This window comes from Aptenodytes patagonicus, chromosome 4 (genome assembly GCF_965638725.1).
Source record: "Aptenodytes patagonicus chromosome 4, bAptPat1.pri.cur, whole genome shotgun sequence".
Lineage (NCBI taxonomy): Eukaryota > Metazoa > Chordata > Aves > Sphenisciformes > Spheniscidae > Aptenodytes > Aptenodytes patagonicus.
This window is the reverse complement of record NC_134952.1, coordinates 31,833,215-31,851,342: the sequence shown is the minus strand read 5'-3', so window position 1 is coordinate 31,851,342 and position 18,128 is coordinate 31,833,215. Positions and strand designations below refer to the sequence as shown.

The 18,128-nt window shown below is 38.4% G+C and overlaps 1 protein-coding gene across 1 annotated transcript; it reads left to right on the top strand.

The window, feature by feature from the left end:
• The first annotated feature begins 365 nt into the window (after window positions 1-365).
• NMU (neuromedin U) lies at window positions 366-17,856 on the top strand. Its single transcript, XM_076337602.1, has 10 exons — window positions 366-507; window positions 3,754-3,812; window positions 7,685-7,732; window positions 7,831-7,890; window positions 8,461-8,490; window positions 8,597-8,647; window positions 10,711-10,785; window positions 15,798-15,851; window positions 17,138-17,177; window positions 17,754-17,856. Exons 1-9 carry the CDS (start codon window positions 366-368, stop codon window positions 17,171-17,173), a joined length of 555 nt encoding a protein of 184 aa, XP_076193717.1. The 3' UTR covers window positions 17,174-17,177; window positions 17,754-17,856.
• Window positions 17,857-18,128: the final 272 nt, after the last annotated feature.

The window sequence follows — 18,128 nt, the reverse complement described above, 5'->3', positions numbered from 1 at the left end:
TGTTTTTCAAAACATGGATTTTTCTCAAAAAGGTGGTTTAATAAAGGGCCTGGAGCCTGCCCAGCCCCTCGCCTCGCTGCCAAGCAGGGGGCCCCACCGCCCCAGCAAGGGTTACACGGGGGTCTGCCCCCCGGGGTGGGAGCGGGGCTGTCACCAGCTGCCCGGCGGAGGAGGTGGCGGGTCTGGCCCTGGGGTGGCCGGCGGGGAACGGGGCAGGGCGGGCAGGGCAGGGCGGCTGACGCGCCCTCCCCGAGTCAGGCTGATGCTCGTCCACGTGTCAGGGAGATTTAAAAAGTTTGGGCGGGGAGCGAGGGCATGCCCAGAAGAGCGGCTGGCAGGGAGGCAGCTCAGGGGACACCGCGGGCATGGGAAACCTCTGCCACCAGCAGCCGCCCGCAGCCACCCCCCAGCGCTGCCTGACGAAGGCAGGGGACGGCGCGGCGCTGCCGGGGTTCCCGCCGCTGCTCCTCCTCCTCCTCCTCGCCTCCTCGATGCCTGCCTGCAAAGGTGAGGAGCATCCCTCTCGCAACCCCTTCCTGCACTGCCAGCCCTGCAATATTTTGAGGGGGGGGGGAGGTGACCCCAGCAGCCTGCCAGCCTTGCGAGGGGGCTGCGAAGAGAGCCGCTGCCTGCGTGCCGCTGCCTCGCCGCCGAGCTGGGCTGGGACCGGGTGCGGGGCTGGGAGAGGTGCAGAGATGCGCAAGAGGCTGCAGCTGCTGGGCACGGTTTCAGGGGTTGGTTTTGGGGGGCTTCCTCGTGTATCCCGGCAGGATTGCCCTATCCTGGCAAACCTACGCTCCAGCAACTTGGGGAAGTGGCTTTTGTTAAAACCGATTTAATTTTAAATATAATTTACACTGATTTAAAAGCTAAGAAAAGAGAAACGAGATGAATAGTGGAATTGTAGGAAAATTTAGGACCCTCTGGAAGTCACTTAGCCCAGCCTGAAGCAATATTTATTGCACGAGGAATCCCTGGGGGTGGGGTTAAGTGGGAAAGGATAGAGCTGCTGAGCTGCTTTAGGCATAGAGCTTGATTACCTTGATTTAATTTGAAATGTTGCCTTACACCTGAAAGTTGCTATTTTTGTAGCAGGAAGTGCTTGTGAAATGAACACAGCTAATGGGCTTTTTAACAAAACACTCTCTTTTCAATGCTATTTTCCCACTCCAGATAGATTAACTACTTATACTTTGTGAAGCAACATTACAAAATAAGTAGCTGTGCAAGGAATAGTTCTGTTTTGTTTGTATTATATGTGTGTGAGTTACTTTCATCAGGAGTTTTTGTTCTGATTTGTTGTGGGTTTTTAATAACAAGAATCAAAGAAATCTAAGTACAGTATACTGAATATTCAGTGAAAAGTAAATTCTGGAGAAGTGGAAGAGGGGAGGGAAGGAAAAGGAGGGCAAGGAAGGGCAATGGCACACAGTATTTCATCATTGTTCTTACAGAAATGATTGCCAGGAGCTTGTGTAGGGAGAGCAGTGGAGGGAAGAGAAGATTTAAGAAGTGAACAGTGACAGAAATTGTGCATCCGGCATTCTCTTGCCTTGGAAGAAGTTGAGTTTTTAGAAGTTGGCAGAATTGAAGGATAAGAGAACAAATATATCATGGACTGTCAATTTTGTAGGAGGATTTCCTCCTATATGTTCCTTTTGAATAGGATTGCTTTCCTTAATAGCACTCTTCCCCCCCCTCCCCGGGTATTTTGTGTATATTACAAGATAACTTACTGTTTCCCCATGTGTGCCGTTGTGTGTAAATGACTGAAGTCCTTAAGGGCTGCGGCACTGTTCTGGATGGGGTGATGGAGGGACACCGCTCGGCATTGGGGGGCACGTAGTCCCAGGTGTGAGCACAAAACAGATGGGACTGCACATGAGATAAGAGTTCTGTGAATAAGTGGAGAAGGGCTAAGGAAACTTATGAGCTAGTGAAATAATCGCATCTCCTCTGTCCAAAAGTTTATGCTCGGGGGGGGGGGGGTGGGGGGGGAAGCAAGCTGTGGTATTCTGGCTTTCTTGCCTGCTTCCCTAAGCTTTACAGGCTATTGGATTTCTTCAGCTCCCCTTGGAAAGCCTTGGGAACCAAACAATGGCAGAAGCAGTGTTTGGAGACAGGCAGGCAAGGGTTTAATGGGGAAGGTGTGTTAATTTGAAGTGTTACCCAGTTCCACCCTTGACAACCAGGTTACCAGTCCCAGGCAATGCTCCAATTTGAATATACTAATTTAAGAATAGAAAACAAAGTTAGAGAATTGTAGCACCTTTAATTTATTTGGTGTTTTTCCTTGAACTAAAACAAACATCCAAAAAAGCAAATTTTTCATTGGAAAGCAGTTTTCTTGTTCTGTGAACATCTCGGAGATTTCAAAAATATCCCACTTCTACATAGTGTGAAACTAAGAGCCCCTCTAATCCTTTTTTGGGGAAAACAAGCATCCAGAATAATTAGTCACCTTAAGTCTGTGCCAGTACCAAAATGTGGTTTTGAAATCCACCCTTTAATGCCTGGAACTAACTACTGTTGTAATTATTGTTATTCGTGGTACATGTAAAACAAATGGAGATGATGGGCATTCATACCCTGCTCACCTGGCTGTTCTAGCTAAGTCTACCTTCACCTCTTTTTTTGTTTAATTTCATTCAATTATTTGGAAAAAAAAGTGACCACAGGTAATTACAGACTGTTTGGGAGGTTATAAAATCTCTATTAATCTGAGATCTTTAAGAACAGTGTATAAACTGGTCAGGCATGGCTCATGGGCAGCAGCTTTGGGCAGGGGGATAAATTAGATGACTTCGCAGGGTTTCCTGCAGTGCTAGGACTGTACAGATAAAGCACCACCCTCACCACCCATCCCCACATCGATATGCTTGCGTGGTCTCTAGTGTACTCACAGTTCAGTGATGCTCATTTCTATTATTTACAGAGACTCGGCTAATACATTATTATTAGAAATATACTGCCAGATAAAATAACGGTGTGGAAAGGTGGATATTCTGGGTGCTGGGTCAGGAGGGACCCAGAGACAGTGAATTCCAGGTTTGTAGCCTGGGTGGGTAGAGATGGAGAAAGGAGCTGCCCCCAAGCCAAGCACAGCATCACTGCAGCATTATGCAATTAATAACACGTTCAATCTTCTAAGGGACGGAGCTTTTCCACATCACATATGCCAGACAGAGGAAACAAAGCCAGTTATACACGTACTGTCTATCACCTCAAAAATGCCACGTTCATGTCACGGGTATTATTCATATGCAAGCATACATTATCATAGCACATGTTTAATTGTTTAACTGTAACATACAACAAAGCAAGAGGTAGGATCCAGATTCTCAACTTGCGATGTGTGCGCTGGAGGCGGGCTGAGTTCTCAGAAAGCTCGAAGTTGTAGGTGCTGGAATGTGTTTTCCTGAGCAGGTCTTAGCATTCGAGAGCTGCCATGCAAATTTTCTTGCCTGCTACTTAATCGCTGAGAACGGTCTAATGCTAGCCTGACCTCTGGTGAAAGCTGAGTAACTTCCACACTGTTTATTACTAAGAGATGTGGGCATCAGTATCTGCTGTGAACTTGTGAAGAAGCCTCCTGCTGTGTTGCTGACATATAGCAGGCAGAAACGACTGGACAAGGCTAAGTGTGCTAGGTATCATATTGTGTTCAGAGTTTTTATTTAAATCACTGACATGGGTTACTTATAAAAATGACCTTTGCGGTACAGCATTGCTAAGCATGGTTTGTGCTTCCAGGTGCACCAATGCCATCTCAAGCACTCAAGGCAGATCAGGATTTGCAGCTGTGGAAAGAGGTAAGCATCATCTGCACGCTGCCGTATGATACACTCCATTTCTTCTGTGCCCATCAGAAGTCACACCTCACTCTCCAGTATTTCTCTTGCACGGAGTTCGGTGCTTCTTCTTCCAGTCCTGCTTTTCCTGTACATCTCCTATCCTGACATCAGCAAAGAGGTGAAACATCTTATTTTCCCGATTTTCTGAGCAGTTGCTCCAGGAGGATGTTGAGGCTGGGTGTTGAGATGTCGTTCCAGGAAAAGACTGTCTTGGCTCAATGGAGAGCTATGTTTGATAACAGTTGTCATTTAACTGTCAGTGACCAGGCAGTCACTGTCTCTGGAAGCAACACAGTGTCCCATCTGGTATTTTTATAGTCTGTACACGATATGCAGTAATTGTTTCAATTCATCCAATCTTACCTCTTGCTTCTTCTGTTCTGCACAAAGGGCTGGGACACTGTATTTAATCCTATCCTAGCCTCTCAATTTACTAGGTAAATGTACTGTGTCAATTAGCCCTTCTAACATTTTGGAACTGACCGCTATCACAACTTCCACTCTCATCTTTGAAATGAACATTTGTTTTGGCTCTAGGATGTGACACGTGTGTTAACACGGGCTCTTCCCTGCCCTTTTGGAACAGATGGGGCGGCAACGCATAACACGCAGAGAGGGTTTAGCCTGCAACTCACATGCCCTGGCGTTGCTGTAACCTTCAAGTATTCTGTTGACATTTAATTTTGTAGCTTCTGATAACATTAGAAAGCAAGTGACTCACCAGGGGTACAGATGCAGAGAATAAATTTCTTCCTATTGAGGCCATTACAAGGAGACACTTCCCTTACTGTCAGCTCCCCTTAGTTAATTTTGGAAGTGTTGACTCAAACATGTTTCTAGAGTGGCACTTGAACAAGCCCTGGTGATATTTATCTCCTGGGGAAAAAGTGGTCTCTTGGGAAGTAAGGTCCTGATAGCTTTAAGGAGCTCATGAAAATGAGTTATTCACATGCTGGATTGAAAAATGCTATTTTCTACATTTTTGCATTTATTGCTAAGATTTGCTGTTTGTAACACTGGATTTTTCCTACAGCAACTGGAGGCAAAGGCAAAGATCCTGTTGATTTCAACGAGCAAAAAAGTATGCATAAGATACTAAATTCTATGTGTAAAATTACATAATATAAGCAATATAAAACTTACTAGTGTAGCAAGAATAATGCAGGACTGGAGAGGGTCTAAGGAAAGAGAGTTAGATGCCTAGGTATATACCCTAAATCAATCTGATCACAGAATCATACTAGTTCACCAGCATTTCTTGGAGTGAAAAGAATCAGTTCTTCCCTGTTTGTTGCTTTGTTAGCAGATGGTTCAGGAGAAGCCCTGCCTCTAAATGAACCTAGTATTTTCCAGGAATGACTTTGAGTTTATAAATATGGGAACTTTGTAACTAAGTATTGTGTTCCTTTACTTGGCACTCACATCCTTTTGTTTCTTTATGTTATTTAACCAACCCCAAACAACTCACAAGCTCCCACCCTCAGGCCACACTTCTGGATAGGAGAGAAAATTACTGAGAAGATGCTTCAAGGATGATAGAAACTATTACATTTTTTGTTTTTTAAAAAGGAATTAACAGAAACTGTGGCTTTTCCACAGCCCTTGCTTTGTCCATGCAGGTTTTAGCTGAGAGAGACCTTGCCTTGCATTGTGTTGAACACAAAGCAGTGTCTGGCTTGTCCCGCTACTGAATTATGGTAGTTCTTTAATAGTCGCCTCCAACTACAAAACAAGCAAATAAACCAATAAACAACAACAACAACAACAAAATCCCTCAACAAGAAGAAACAGCAAATATTTAACATAGGCTTCCAAAATTACTTCAGCTTAGTTTATCTCCTTCGCTGCTGATTTATCCCTCTACACTTTCTTACTCTGAAAGTAGTGAAGCTGAACTAATACACCCAGAGACAAACAAATGCAAGATGAAGGGAAAAGAGAACAGGGAGAATGTGTTACCAACAAAAACTATTTGAAAGGAGGATTCTGTAAGATATTAGCTTTCCCACTGTCTCTGCTAATGTTTTCTTGTAGATTGCCTCTAGAGAAATGAATCACCTCTTGTCTCAAAGTACTCAGATATGCATTATTTGTTTATTGCTTTTTTTCATTTAGTGTTTTCATTGCTGAAGAGTGCTGTTTAGGGCTTTTTACCTATAATAAAGTTGTAAGACCCATTGTATTGCCTACTCTTTATTTAAAAAAAAAAAAAAAAAACAACCCCACATTTTTTATGCAGTCTATGAACGAGATGATTGGCAAAGCTTTTTGGCATCTAGATAAACAGTATTAAATATTCAATGGAAGAAATGGTGCATACCAATGCAGGTTGCTATTGATACAATTTTAAAGTTATATAATGAAAAGTTAAGCCTCTTTTTTTTTTTCCATTATTATTAAACCGTGCAGCTTCAGTTGGAGTACTGGAGTTTTTTTTCTTTGCCTTACAGAATACTTCGAGCTTTCAGCACTGATAATACTATTTCCATGAATTCAAATGTTCTTTATTCCATTTCTTCTCCCTCCCCGATTAATAACTCCACTAAAAATGATTCAGTAGTATGGGATTCTTTGATCTTGGAAAAAAGACAACAGAAAGAGGATGTGACTAATTGTCTACACAAGGTCATGAACAGAAGGGAGACAATGGGTAGGAATCATTACTCATTATATCATTATTCATTACTTCTTCCAAGACAAGATCATGATAGCACTGAATGAAGCTAGCTTTGAAAAGACTGATCAAGACAGACAGAAGCGGTATTTCACACAGTGTTTAGGACACTCTTACCACAGGACATGGTGGATGCTAAAAGTTTACAATGGTTCAGAGAGAGATTAGTCAAATTCACAGCACAGAAATCCACTGTGGTTGGAGAGCATGGGTTTTACTAGACCACTGGTCTTTTCTTAGGCTCTTCCCTGGGTGCCAATGTATGGCCATTTTTGGAGACAAGATGCAGAGCTAAATGGACATTTGTTTTGAGCCAGATGAAAAGGCTGGTGGGGGCTGGGGTTTCTTGGTTTGGTTTGTGGATTTTGTTTTGGTTTGGGTGTTTTTTTTTGTTTTGTATCTATGTGTGTAACATTCCATTCTGTGCTGACATGTCTAAGTTCAACAGCAATGACTTCTTCCACAGTGCTCTTTGAGTTTAGATCCCTTGAAATATATTGAATATATCTCTTACTAGCATTGTGATTTGGGAACGACCTCCTTTAAACAAAACCTTGTAAGGCTCCTCATTTGCCAAAGAAATCAGTGCAAACCTTGGGTATTGGCTGCTTGGTGACTCACACAAATTGACTGGCATGCATAAGACATGCTAGCACATATCATAATCGCTCAAGAGATGCGTGTGTCATACACCTGCAGGGATGCTGGAATCCAACTGGAAGAGTGGTGTTTGAGGACTGCTCTTTGAATCACTTGCTTTAGTTTTATCATTTTCTTTGCAGTTTTGTATAATCCAAAGATATCACAGAAGAGATGTTAAGTTCATAGTTCGTACCCCAGATGCTTAAAAACATAATTTAGAATATGACTTAGTCTGAGAAGGTTACAAATAGGAGGGACATGAGTGGAGTAAGAGAATAAAGGACCCAGATATGTATGTGTTCATTGTGATCAAACAAGTATAAATTTGTTTATTTGGTTAAGGGCTTTTTTCCCCCTTGAATACAAAAGATTTCATAAATGTACCTATAAGAATTCCTTATGGTGGGCAAGCTTGCCATACCTTTGGCTGCACTGAACTGGTTTTGAAAATATACGTATTTCACTTGTTTTTATTAATCTGCTTCTTAAAAAAGGACTGTGTGAACTTTTACAGATAGATGATGCGTGTTCTGCCTACCTGTCCACAGATTCTCAACCTCAGGTGAGTCAGATAGAGGTTACTTTATTATTTTGATACTATTCATTATATGCAGTAGGATTGGAAGTGTGATATCTGAGTTCATGTTTTCTTTGCATTAGGCGTCCAGTGTGCTGGAAGAACTTTGTTTTCTGGTCATGGGATTTCTCCAGAAACCACAGGTAACACACACAAAAGACTACTTAGCATTTCTGAAGCCTGATCTCTGTGTGCCAGTGTCTACAACGAACTTTGAGGACCCAGTATCTGAAGTGTCACTCAGTGCTGGAAGTAATACTATCAGTTCTTACTCTGAAATGGTATGTCTCCTAACCCAACGCCTGTTAAAGACAACAGGGAGACTCCAGTGTTTGGAGAGTAATCTCCAGGTTGGATACAAGGTTTCAGGTGTTTTCATTGCTCTAGATTAGAAAAATGTTGAGCTCTTAATGGAGAAAGAAATTTACTTATGAGAGTCTAGGGTTATACAAAGGAGCATCCGCTAAACCCATCTACTCTTCTAGTGGTGAGTAATCAATGCTCTCTACAGAGCTCTACAATGCTCTCTACTCTGATCTACAGAGTTTGAAAAGAGTAGTTACTTTGATAAGCAAAGACATGTAATATATCTGTCAAGGAAGGACGATATTCCAATCCAGTACTGAAAAGTTTATAATGTAATCAAAATTGCCCTTTTTTTTTTTTTTTTTTTTAACAAATAAAAGCTTCTCTACTGATTATTATTCTTACAGGGTTTAGATGAAAAAGACAACACCAAAAGGGTAAGATTTCTATGTATGTTTTATGACCACACTAAAATTGTCAAGAAAATCATAACACCCTTGCCCTGTTTTGTAGTAAAACCCCACTTTTAATTTTTTTGAACAGTTCTTATTTCATTATTCTAAGACTCATGACTCGGGCAACTCAGACATCATGGTAAGTGGCATAGCACCTCCTTGTGAGTACATGTGGGCTTGTACGTAAAAACAAGGTAATGTTCCTTTTTGCAGTAGTCTCTCCAACTGTACAGCAAGCTCAGAACTGGCAGTTTCGTGTTTAAGATATAGAATGTGTTTAGTAACATGGGAGAGGATCATCAATACTGTCCAAGTGTGCAAAAAACCAAGCAAACACTCATAGAATCCCAACTGCTTCTTAATCTGGTAGTTACAACATTTAAGAATAAGATTAAATGCTTGTTTCTGGTACTGGAACATAACATATGCAGTGAAACAATGTGGATTTATAGAAGCTGAGAACATGACCATAAATATCAAGAACTCTTAATTAATTTTTATTAGTTATTAATTAAATTGTATGTATTTGTGCATGTCACAAATATGTATCAGGCAAAATAGTATTTAAGTCTCACTCAGATTTTGGATTATGTTTTAAATAGAAAATATGATTTTAAAAATAGCCTAGTATTGTTGCTATAAAAATATTCTCATAAGCCAACAACAAAAGCCAAACTATGTGTGATCCATTCTTGCTTTTAAAGTGCAAACATAATCTGTTATTTCTGTGCATCTATGTGTTCTTTTTCTCTGCATGATAGGATTTTAAGAAAATTAAACATTCATTTTTTCTCATTTCTTAACAATCATTCTTATATGTTAATATCCATTTTTGCCTTGTTCTTTACATTTCTTCAGAAATATGTGGTATATTTCCTAGAAAGTGATATTGATGATATCGGGGTCAGTGTTTTCATGACAGAGCTGCTCTGGAGGTTTTAATGGTAATCAGGGCACAGTGAAATGAGCTATTTCTGCTGCTGCTCCTGCTGAAGATGTTACTGCATCCCCCTTCGTCCCCATCCTGAATACCTTTGCCCCTGCCTGCCCCCAGAGATTACTGCTTTCTCACTTCTTCTGGTTTGGCTGTTCAGGCGACTATTTTCTAGCCCAGTTCTCAGAGATACTAACTTAGGTGAGATCCATCATTCTTTGGCTTTATTAACCTCTCTCCACTGACTGCAAGACAGCCCAAGTGGCCAGCTGGGATGCCCTTTAATTCCTCCGTTACACGTCAGACCTCTTATTTTTTAGCTATTATGATGCCACATTGCCTACCTTAGGCAGACAGTGCAAAATTGGCTGCAAGTAGGTAAGTTCATTTTACCGATTAAGTACATTAACACTTTGGTAACTCTAGTAGTTCCATATGTTATAATTCTCTTTGTTGTATTACTTTCCTAAGAAGTATTGTATTGAAAATACATTATTTTTTAAATTATGTTTACCTGAGTTGAAGGTTTAAATTGGTTGATGGAACATAGTTTTTTCTACTTTGCTTCTCACTGTGGACCTCTCTCCACGAGCCCACGTGGTTGTGTTTTGCTAGGGGGCACTTACGCTGCACACAATGCCACTGTGCTTAACCAGGCTGTCTGCAAGCGTGAAGTCTTGTTGAACACAAGGAATTTCACGATTGGAGCTTGTCTTTTAGGTAGAATGACCAGTGCCATGGTTACAAATTTTACTTGAGAATGGATCCCTCCTGCACACTGTTTTCTAGGGAAAAAAAAAAAAAAATTTCTTGCTGGGATTTAAGTCATTTTGAAGTAAAATAAATTTCTCATGACAACGGAGATTGAAGCTGCTAACTTCCGTAGCAGATAATCGTAGAAATGTTAGTAGGAGTACCGTATGGAAATGTTCTCTGTACCACTCACAGAGGCTGATCAAAGTCTGAATAATTGCAACTGCCTGGGCAAGAAGTCTGTAAACAGTTCTGAACTTTCAATGAGTAAAGGTGAGGACGCATAGCTTTTCCCTCCATCGCTCTGTGAGTCACATTCATAGTGTAAATTTAAATGTTGGTACCTGTTTGTTGTCAAGTCAGAACGTTAAAAAAATAAGTTTCTCAATTAACATCTTCAGTCCTTTTCTGCTGCATGTTTGGTCCATAAGTCAATACTGTGGGAAGAGACTTTTTTTGCATCATAAGGTCCGAATTTCATTGTTGCTCATGTGTCTGTGTTCATGTCCTCTCAGTCGTCTGTCCTGCATCCTTTGCTGCAACTTGTTCCCCAGCTTAATGAGAGAAGACTGAAGAGATACAAAGTGGACGTATGTAATCTTAAACTCTGCATGCTTGCATTCTCACACTTTGTGATTCATTAGCTCTTCTAAAAATGTCCTTGTAGACCTTTCTGCTCATAACATTTTTATTTTCAAGATTTACTATCACACTAGTGTATTTTCATCAGAAATGTGAGGGTTTTATATTCTTAAATTAGTGAAAAACAATCCTGCTGATATTTAACATTTAAAACCAAAAAACACTGAAGTAATATATGCCTAACACAGAACAGCGGTAGTACACAAAGCCTATGTATCAAAATGGATCTGTTAGTTCTTTTATAGAAAGAAAAGTACTTTAAATTTTGTCAGTACTGTTATATTTCAGTTGAGTTATATTTTCTAGGGAGAGTCTTTTATTCCCCCATTTGGAATTCAAGCCATATCTACTCCTTAAACATATATTATTTATGACTTATGGCACTAAAAATTTCTAAGTAATTTATAGGCAATTTACTGTTTAACTTGAAGTGCAGATAAGAAAGTTCTCTGTGGAATTAATTTTCCATAGAAAAATAGTGTGTTTTGGAACAGAAGTTTCACATAGAAAGAAATAGCTCCATTTTTTCCAAAATATCAAAAAAAATGGGTATATTTTCTGCAAATAAAATTAAAAAATCAAAAAGCAGATGGATAGAAATGTCCATCCCTTTAATGGAGCTATGGAGAGAAGAGAAAAATGCAGTCTGATATATAAGAATCTTCCTCTATAAGATTACCGAAGATTCCTGTATAAAAAAGTATACAGATTCTTCCTGTTTTACATTGACTTCAGCTTGGTTATTCCTCAGTGTCATTGATATGACGCCTTATATTCACTGATACACAAGTTAAATTAGGCGTATGAATGTGACACTTAAAACTCAGATAGTAGCATCCCCATAAGGAAGACTTTTCCTTTATTAATCCAGATAAAGGCTGTGTTGTTAACTCCCAAATTTTCAATGAACTCTTAATCCTATGATTACGTATGTCAGCTTTCATCGAGTCATGGTTGTGGTTGGTAATACTATCTACCCTCTCTTCAGATCACTGCATAATCCCAACAATATGCCCTGAATCACATTTTTCTTATCCAAAGGCAGAACCTGGCCACATATAAGAACTTAAAGAGTTAGTACATCTTCTCATGGACTAAAATTGTTATGAAAATTTTAACCCACTACACATCTGAAAGGAAAATACAGGGTAAAATTTACCTTCTGTGATGACATTGACGTGAACTGTATTTATGCTATCGGACCTATATACTGGCAAAGAATATTCTTGGAATTGCTCTTTGTGCTTTTAAATGAACATACGTGTCAACTAAGACAAAGAATGGGAAGGAAAGCATAAATGCAAGAACACAAAATTGCTGTAAGTGAAAACAAACTGCCTTTTAAATCCAATAAAGTCCTTTTGCTAGAATACTTTAATATCTTGAATTTACTTCCATTAATGGCATAATTAATAGATATAGAATACGTTAATTAACAGACAGTAACCTAAAATTTGTAGCATGTTTGGCATATTCCAACATATTTCAGCCTGTTCATGGCAGCTTTATTTATAGTGGGCTCAAAAAAGAAATTATAAGGATATTTTTCCAAGTAATAATAATACCAAACTCTACAGAGCATATCAGTCAGATCATGTGTCTTTATATATATATATTTAGAGTCACTATACTTACAACAACTCACAAATGAAATTTAATAAATTGTTTCTGTTTAAGAGCTGTCAAGCCATCATGTGACAAACAATTTAAAGACTTTTTACATCAAAGAAACATCAAAATCCATACTCTACAAATCCTTAGGAAAAAAATTAAAAATACTAGCTATCTGATATAAAGCGTAAAAGTATACTGATATAAAAAGACCTTTTTTTTTTTTTTAGCATAGTGCTTGGAAATATTTCTTCCAAAGGAAATTAAAAAAACCAGACAAAAAAATGCTATAGTGTTTGGGAATGAGCCCAGAGCAGGCTGATAAAATGTTTGCCTTTTGCCACAAAGTTCTATCAAGCTTCTTTTTGTAAGGTACCTTATTTTCATCAGATTTTTAAAGTAGAAATGAGTGAATGATGATGAGTATTATGTGTTTCTTTAGTCATCTTTTCAATTGGCTAATTTTTAAAAGATCTGTCTCCTATTATTTGTATTATTGTACTCTTAACTGGTGTTACATGGAAATAGCAACAGTTAGAATTCCAACCATTCCGCACTGTGATAAGCAGTAGTCTTTAATTTGCAATCATGATGTTATCCGTTATGAAGTAATGATGTGGCCAACACATACAGACTATAGCCATTTTAAAATATTCGTATAAATCTAAGGAAACAATGAAAACAGCTCTAAATTGAATTGCATTTTATAGAAAGCAACTTTTTTGATTTCCTGTTCTCAATTCCTGCTGTGAATACCAGTCACCCTGTTAAAGGTGTTACTTACTCCTGTACAGTGTATAAACACCAGACATCTACAGAGTGCTAGCATCTTCTGGAATCAATTTCCTTTGCAGACTCTTTTGGTTTCGGTATTTTTGCATGCACCTTATTTATTTTAATGTCATACTAAGTCTTTGAAATTCATCCATATTACGCTTATCATATTTGTTTATATGGCAGATTTCAGTGTATTTTAGTATAAGAGTTTAAAATCCTCTCTAAATGTTATTGCTGAGGGCCATACCAGTTTATAAGAAAATTAAGAAAATACTTAACTAATCTGCCATCAGTAATAAAAGCAGTGCAATTATTCCCTGAATGTAAGAAAGCTATAAATCTGTCTTTCCAAGGGACTCTAGCGGATGGGCTGATGGGGAAATGGCATAGGCAAACTTTAAAGCCAGTAGAGGATCAGAGCAACCCTGCCTAAGATGTGCAGAGGAACTCCGATCCCCCATGGAGCAGGAAGCCCCCATGTTCCTGTGGGCTACCCACTTTTGGTTGGACTGACTCTGGTGTCAGAGAATGTGCTTCAGGAAGGGTTAGCTTGTTGCTATTTTTTTTTTTTTCCCTAATACTGGAAAGAAAACCAGAATCTGCTGTACATAAACACACCCACCTCTCTCCCCGACCAGACAAGGAATAGAAAAGGTGGATGGGTGAAGGAGGAAACATGCATTATTAAATTTATTCTTTCTTCCCAGTTTGGACTGACACCAGATTTTGTCATGAATTTGATTCCTCTTGAGCTCCATCTTGGCTGATAGAATATGATTTAAGAAGAAGCAAGAGCACTTTGTTGGCAAGTCAACCTAAGAGATTGAACAAGATAACTTTTAGAGGGCAGGCATTAAACTCTAAATAAACATACTTCTTCATGAATACGTATGTTTCTGTATACATATATACATGCAGGTTTGTGAATGTACATGCATGTATTAGTTATTTTTTAACATCTCCAAACCCTTGGAAGTTTAGAAGGCAAGGGTTACAGTGAAGACAGATTTTTAGCTTCAGTTGTTTTCTGATACCAACCTTCTGACATGAAATCAGACAAGGAAACTACATAGTCTTCTTTAAGAGGTGTCTGGCTGTAAGTAGAGAATGACATATTAACATGTTAAAAGTCCTTAAAATAAATCACAATTCCATATTAGTAATTGTAGTCTTGATTCCTTTTATGTTCTAGATCAATTTCCTTAACTTGCAACAGCTGCCTATTTCATTTCTGTTTTTATTTTTGTTCATGTATTGAATAGAAAAAGTAGAAAAATAATAAAGATCATAAGACATTCCAATGGCAATGTACAAGACTCCATTAACAGATAAATTTTTAGCCTTTTTAAATATAAAACCCTATAGTATTGAATGGATTATAGATCCAAGATAGGTGTTTCAAACCAGGTAATACTAGAATGATGTGGACAATATAAATAAAATTCATCCAGGTGTTTTGCATACAGCAAAGAAACTGGGTATAATGGTATACCTGATGAACTGAAATCAAAATTAAAAGCAAGACTCAAAAATGACATGTAGTTTAAACCCTACTTCCTTTGAAAGCTTCCCTGGATTGAAGCTGCTCCTGTGTTTGGAAATGATGGGAGCCATCCTGTTTTATACAATTCCTACAGCATTAGAATAGAGCATGAAGTGATGCCTTTCTATGACAGATCAGGTTATGATCATTACCCAAGAGATCACGACCCCAGTTTTTAATTGAGAAATACCATCATTGCTAAATAAATTCCATCTAAATTTTATTTTCTGGTAAGCACAAGATTTGAAGTATTTTGTTTCTCAGTTGGCCTGTCTCCCCACCTGCAGGACAGACACCTCGCTCGTATCTCTGGTATTAACACAAGCAATGACAATACTGTGATTAAGCTTATGTGTTCTCTAATCATGAAGGTCTCATTAAAGCAACTGGATACTTCATGCTTTGTACTCATTACATTTAAATGGAATTTCTATTTTCTTCATCGTTCATTCACTGCCCCTGCCCCCCCTTACTATATGGATCAGTAGACAGTAGTTTCTCAATGTGTGCAGCACGGACAGGATAGAATGTCATAAGCACTGGTCTTTTGGGAGTTAATCTGAGGAGGGTGATCATGATACACCTCTGGGAACAGTCTGGGATCTCGTTCCTGGGAGAAGCCCAAGTATTTCTGATATTTAAGCTTTGCATTGTTGTCCTTCTGTGAGGTGCAAAGACCAACTCTACTTTGTCTGTAGAGACTCCACTACCATGAAGACACTTTGGCTGTGTCTAGGTAATGAAACTTGGAAAGTCGAAGGCAAAGCCTGCTCATCATTACTAGTACCATTCTAAAGCAATCTGAACTGAGCCAAAACTTGAGGTGGGATTTGGCCCTCATTCATGTGTTTTCTGCTATTTCTACATGACAACATGAACTTCTTGTTACTGACATGAAGAAATATACATAAAGCATGCCTTAAGGCATGTATAGTAGTACTGAAGAAAGACTTTTAATAAGTACATAAACAACCTCTCTATATGGATTCATTTACAAGAGTAGATATGATTTAAAATACTCTTTTTCAGGAAGAACTTCAAGGACCTGGAGGGATTCAAAGTAGAGGCTACTTTTTCTACAGGGTATGGTTTTTTTCTTTTTGTTTCGTGATGAGTGTTACAAACCAAAAAGTAGAGAAACCAGCGAATTACAGTGAGAATTACTGTGACTGAGGAAACTTTTTTCAGTAAGAGCATCCCACCTTACAGGACTACTCAAGATCTGCTCCAGACGCTTTCTTTGATTAAAATAAAGGCATAGTAGGGAGGTTTTTTACACATCTTAATGTTTGTATATACATGATACCATGCTATGTCTTAATAAGTCACTGGTTATTATGTATATAATTCTCAGAGGAAGTTCTAGAAAATATGCTATCTTGGACAATCCTTCTAAAGCATTGTTCAATATGGTACGTTTGCATGTGATATAAATACAATGCCATGCTTACATACTGAACCAAAACAGATACTGGGCCTGACCTTCCTGTTTTCCTTGTGTTTTGACCAGTAAGATTAGAAACTAGAAACAGAAATTCTCATAAGAAGGAAAGTACTCTGTTCGTCTTTGATGCCATAGAGCCTTTTTACTCCATTTTTGCAAAATTGAGCAAGTTAAAGATGGCAAGTCAAACTTAATAATTTTTCTCTTGACTTTTGGTTAATCTTTTTTCTATTTAAATAAGAAAGTGGCTAATGAAAAGAAGACAAGTCTGTATAGTTATATTTCTTATGTGTCAGGATTGGATCTTTAGCGTTCTTATGACAGGCCAAAGCTATGGGTAATATTAACATCGATGCATTCATGATGCCAGAGTGAAAAGCAAATTCTTATTAAGCTCAGCAAGAGATTTTTTATCAGTTTTAGTAGACATTGTATCAAGTTCCTTTGTAGTGCAAAATATTTCTGAAATGACTATGGTGAAAAGGGAGAAACTCTTTGCCTATGTTAAAGAACACAGTCTAAAAATAAAATCATTGAGTGTCATATATTTCTTTGTTAATTATAACGAACACTTATAATGCAATAACAACAACAATTGGGAAGAACATCTTAAGAAAATTAAAAAAGAATGAGGGATAATCGTCTCTTAGAGTGACTTCTTGTGGCTTTCTCCCCCTTATAAAATCATACAAGATGGGCATAATTCATTCTTCAATCTATATACAGTAATTTTTACTGTATAATTGTCCTCCAGAGGTGGATATACATTAAACAATAACTGGTCTCAGGTTTATCTTTAATGATGATTACGCTGACAGGACAGAACTGGGGAATTTCCCAATTTCTCTACACACCAAGTTGGGTGGGGCTTTGTTACTGAAACCAGTCAGTTTTATAGAGCGCTTATTGGATATTTGTCTTTCAGCCACGCAACGGAAGGAGATCAGTGGATTTTCGCTAAGGAGGTATTTATTTAATGCTTTTAATCACAATCTATATTTAAATTAGTTTATTTTTATACAAATAGGGCACAACATTTATGTTGAGGAGTAGTCTCAGAAAGCCTTTAATGGTTTTGTCAACTTAGATTTCTGCAGACAAGCTTCTCCCAGATGTGCTAAATTCACATATCTTCAGGTGAAGTGAATAGAAGCTGTAGGTACTCAGTTCCTAGAACTGAGAACTCAGAGCTGTTTCAGGCAACAAGAAATGGAAAATATCCCGGATCTGTAAACAGTTTGGAAAGTTTACAATGACGATAAGCGTATGTCAGGAAGAACTGATTCAACTACCTGTCAAATACTTGATGACATCCTGGGGGTAATCCCCCTGTTCTTACACAGAAAAAAACCTCACACTGAAACTAAGTACAGACTTCAGGATTTAATTTCAAATAATTCAATTCTTTGGAGAAATATAAAAAAGTTTCCCTATGCCAATATTATAATGCTCTGTTTTCTAATATATCTTACATCTCTATCGTATTTTAAGTATTTAGTGTCATATCATACCAACAGCTAAAGCTTTTTCTTATTTTTCAGGATTTTAGATTCCTGACCTAGAACTAATGCTGCAGGAATGCTGAGTACATGGACATACCGTTTTCCTCACAAAAATTATTCGTTACTAATGTCACTAGAATGTAAATGTTCTTAAATTAGATTCCATTAAGGATTCAAATGTTTCTTTACTCTGATTATATTAAAAGCATATTAAAATTATTTGTTTCCTAGTGTTATGATGTTTACAACTGTGTGTAATGCAACTGTAAAAAAGTCAGTGTGTGCATGCAACAGACATTGCCTCTAACAACAGTTATGTACATTTATTTTCCCTTATAAAGGCACTCAGAGAGTTGTTTCGATGAGAATGTTTGCAATGTAGACTATTGCATTTTTTCAGAATATAACTGTGAT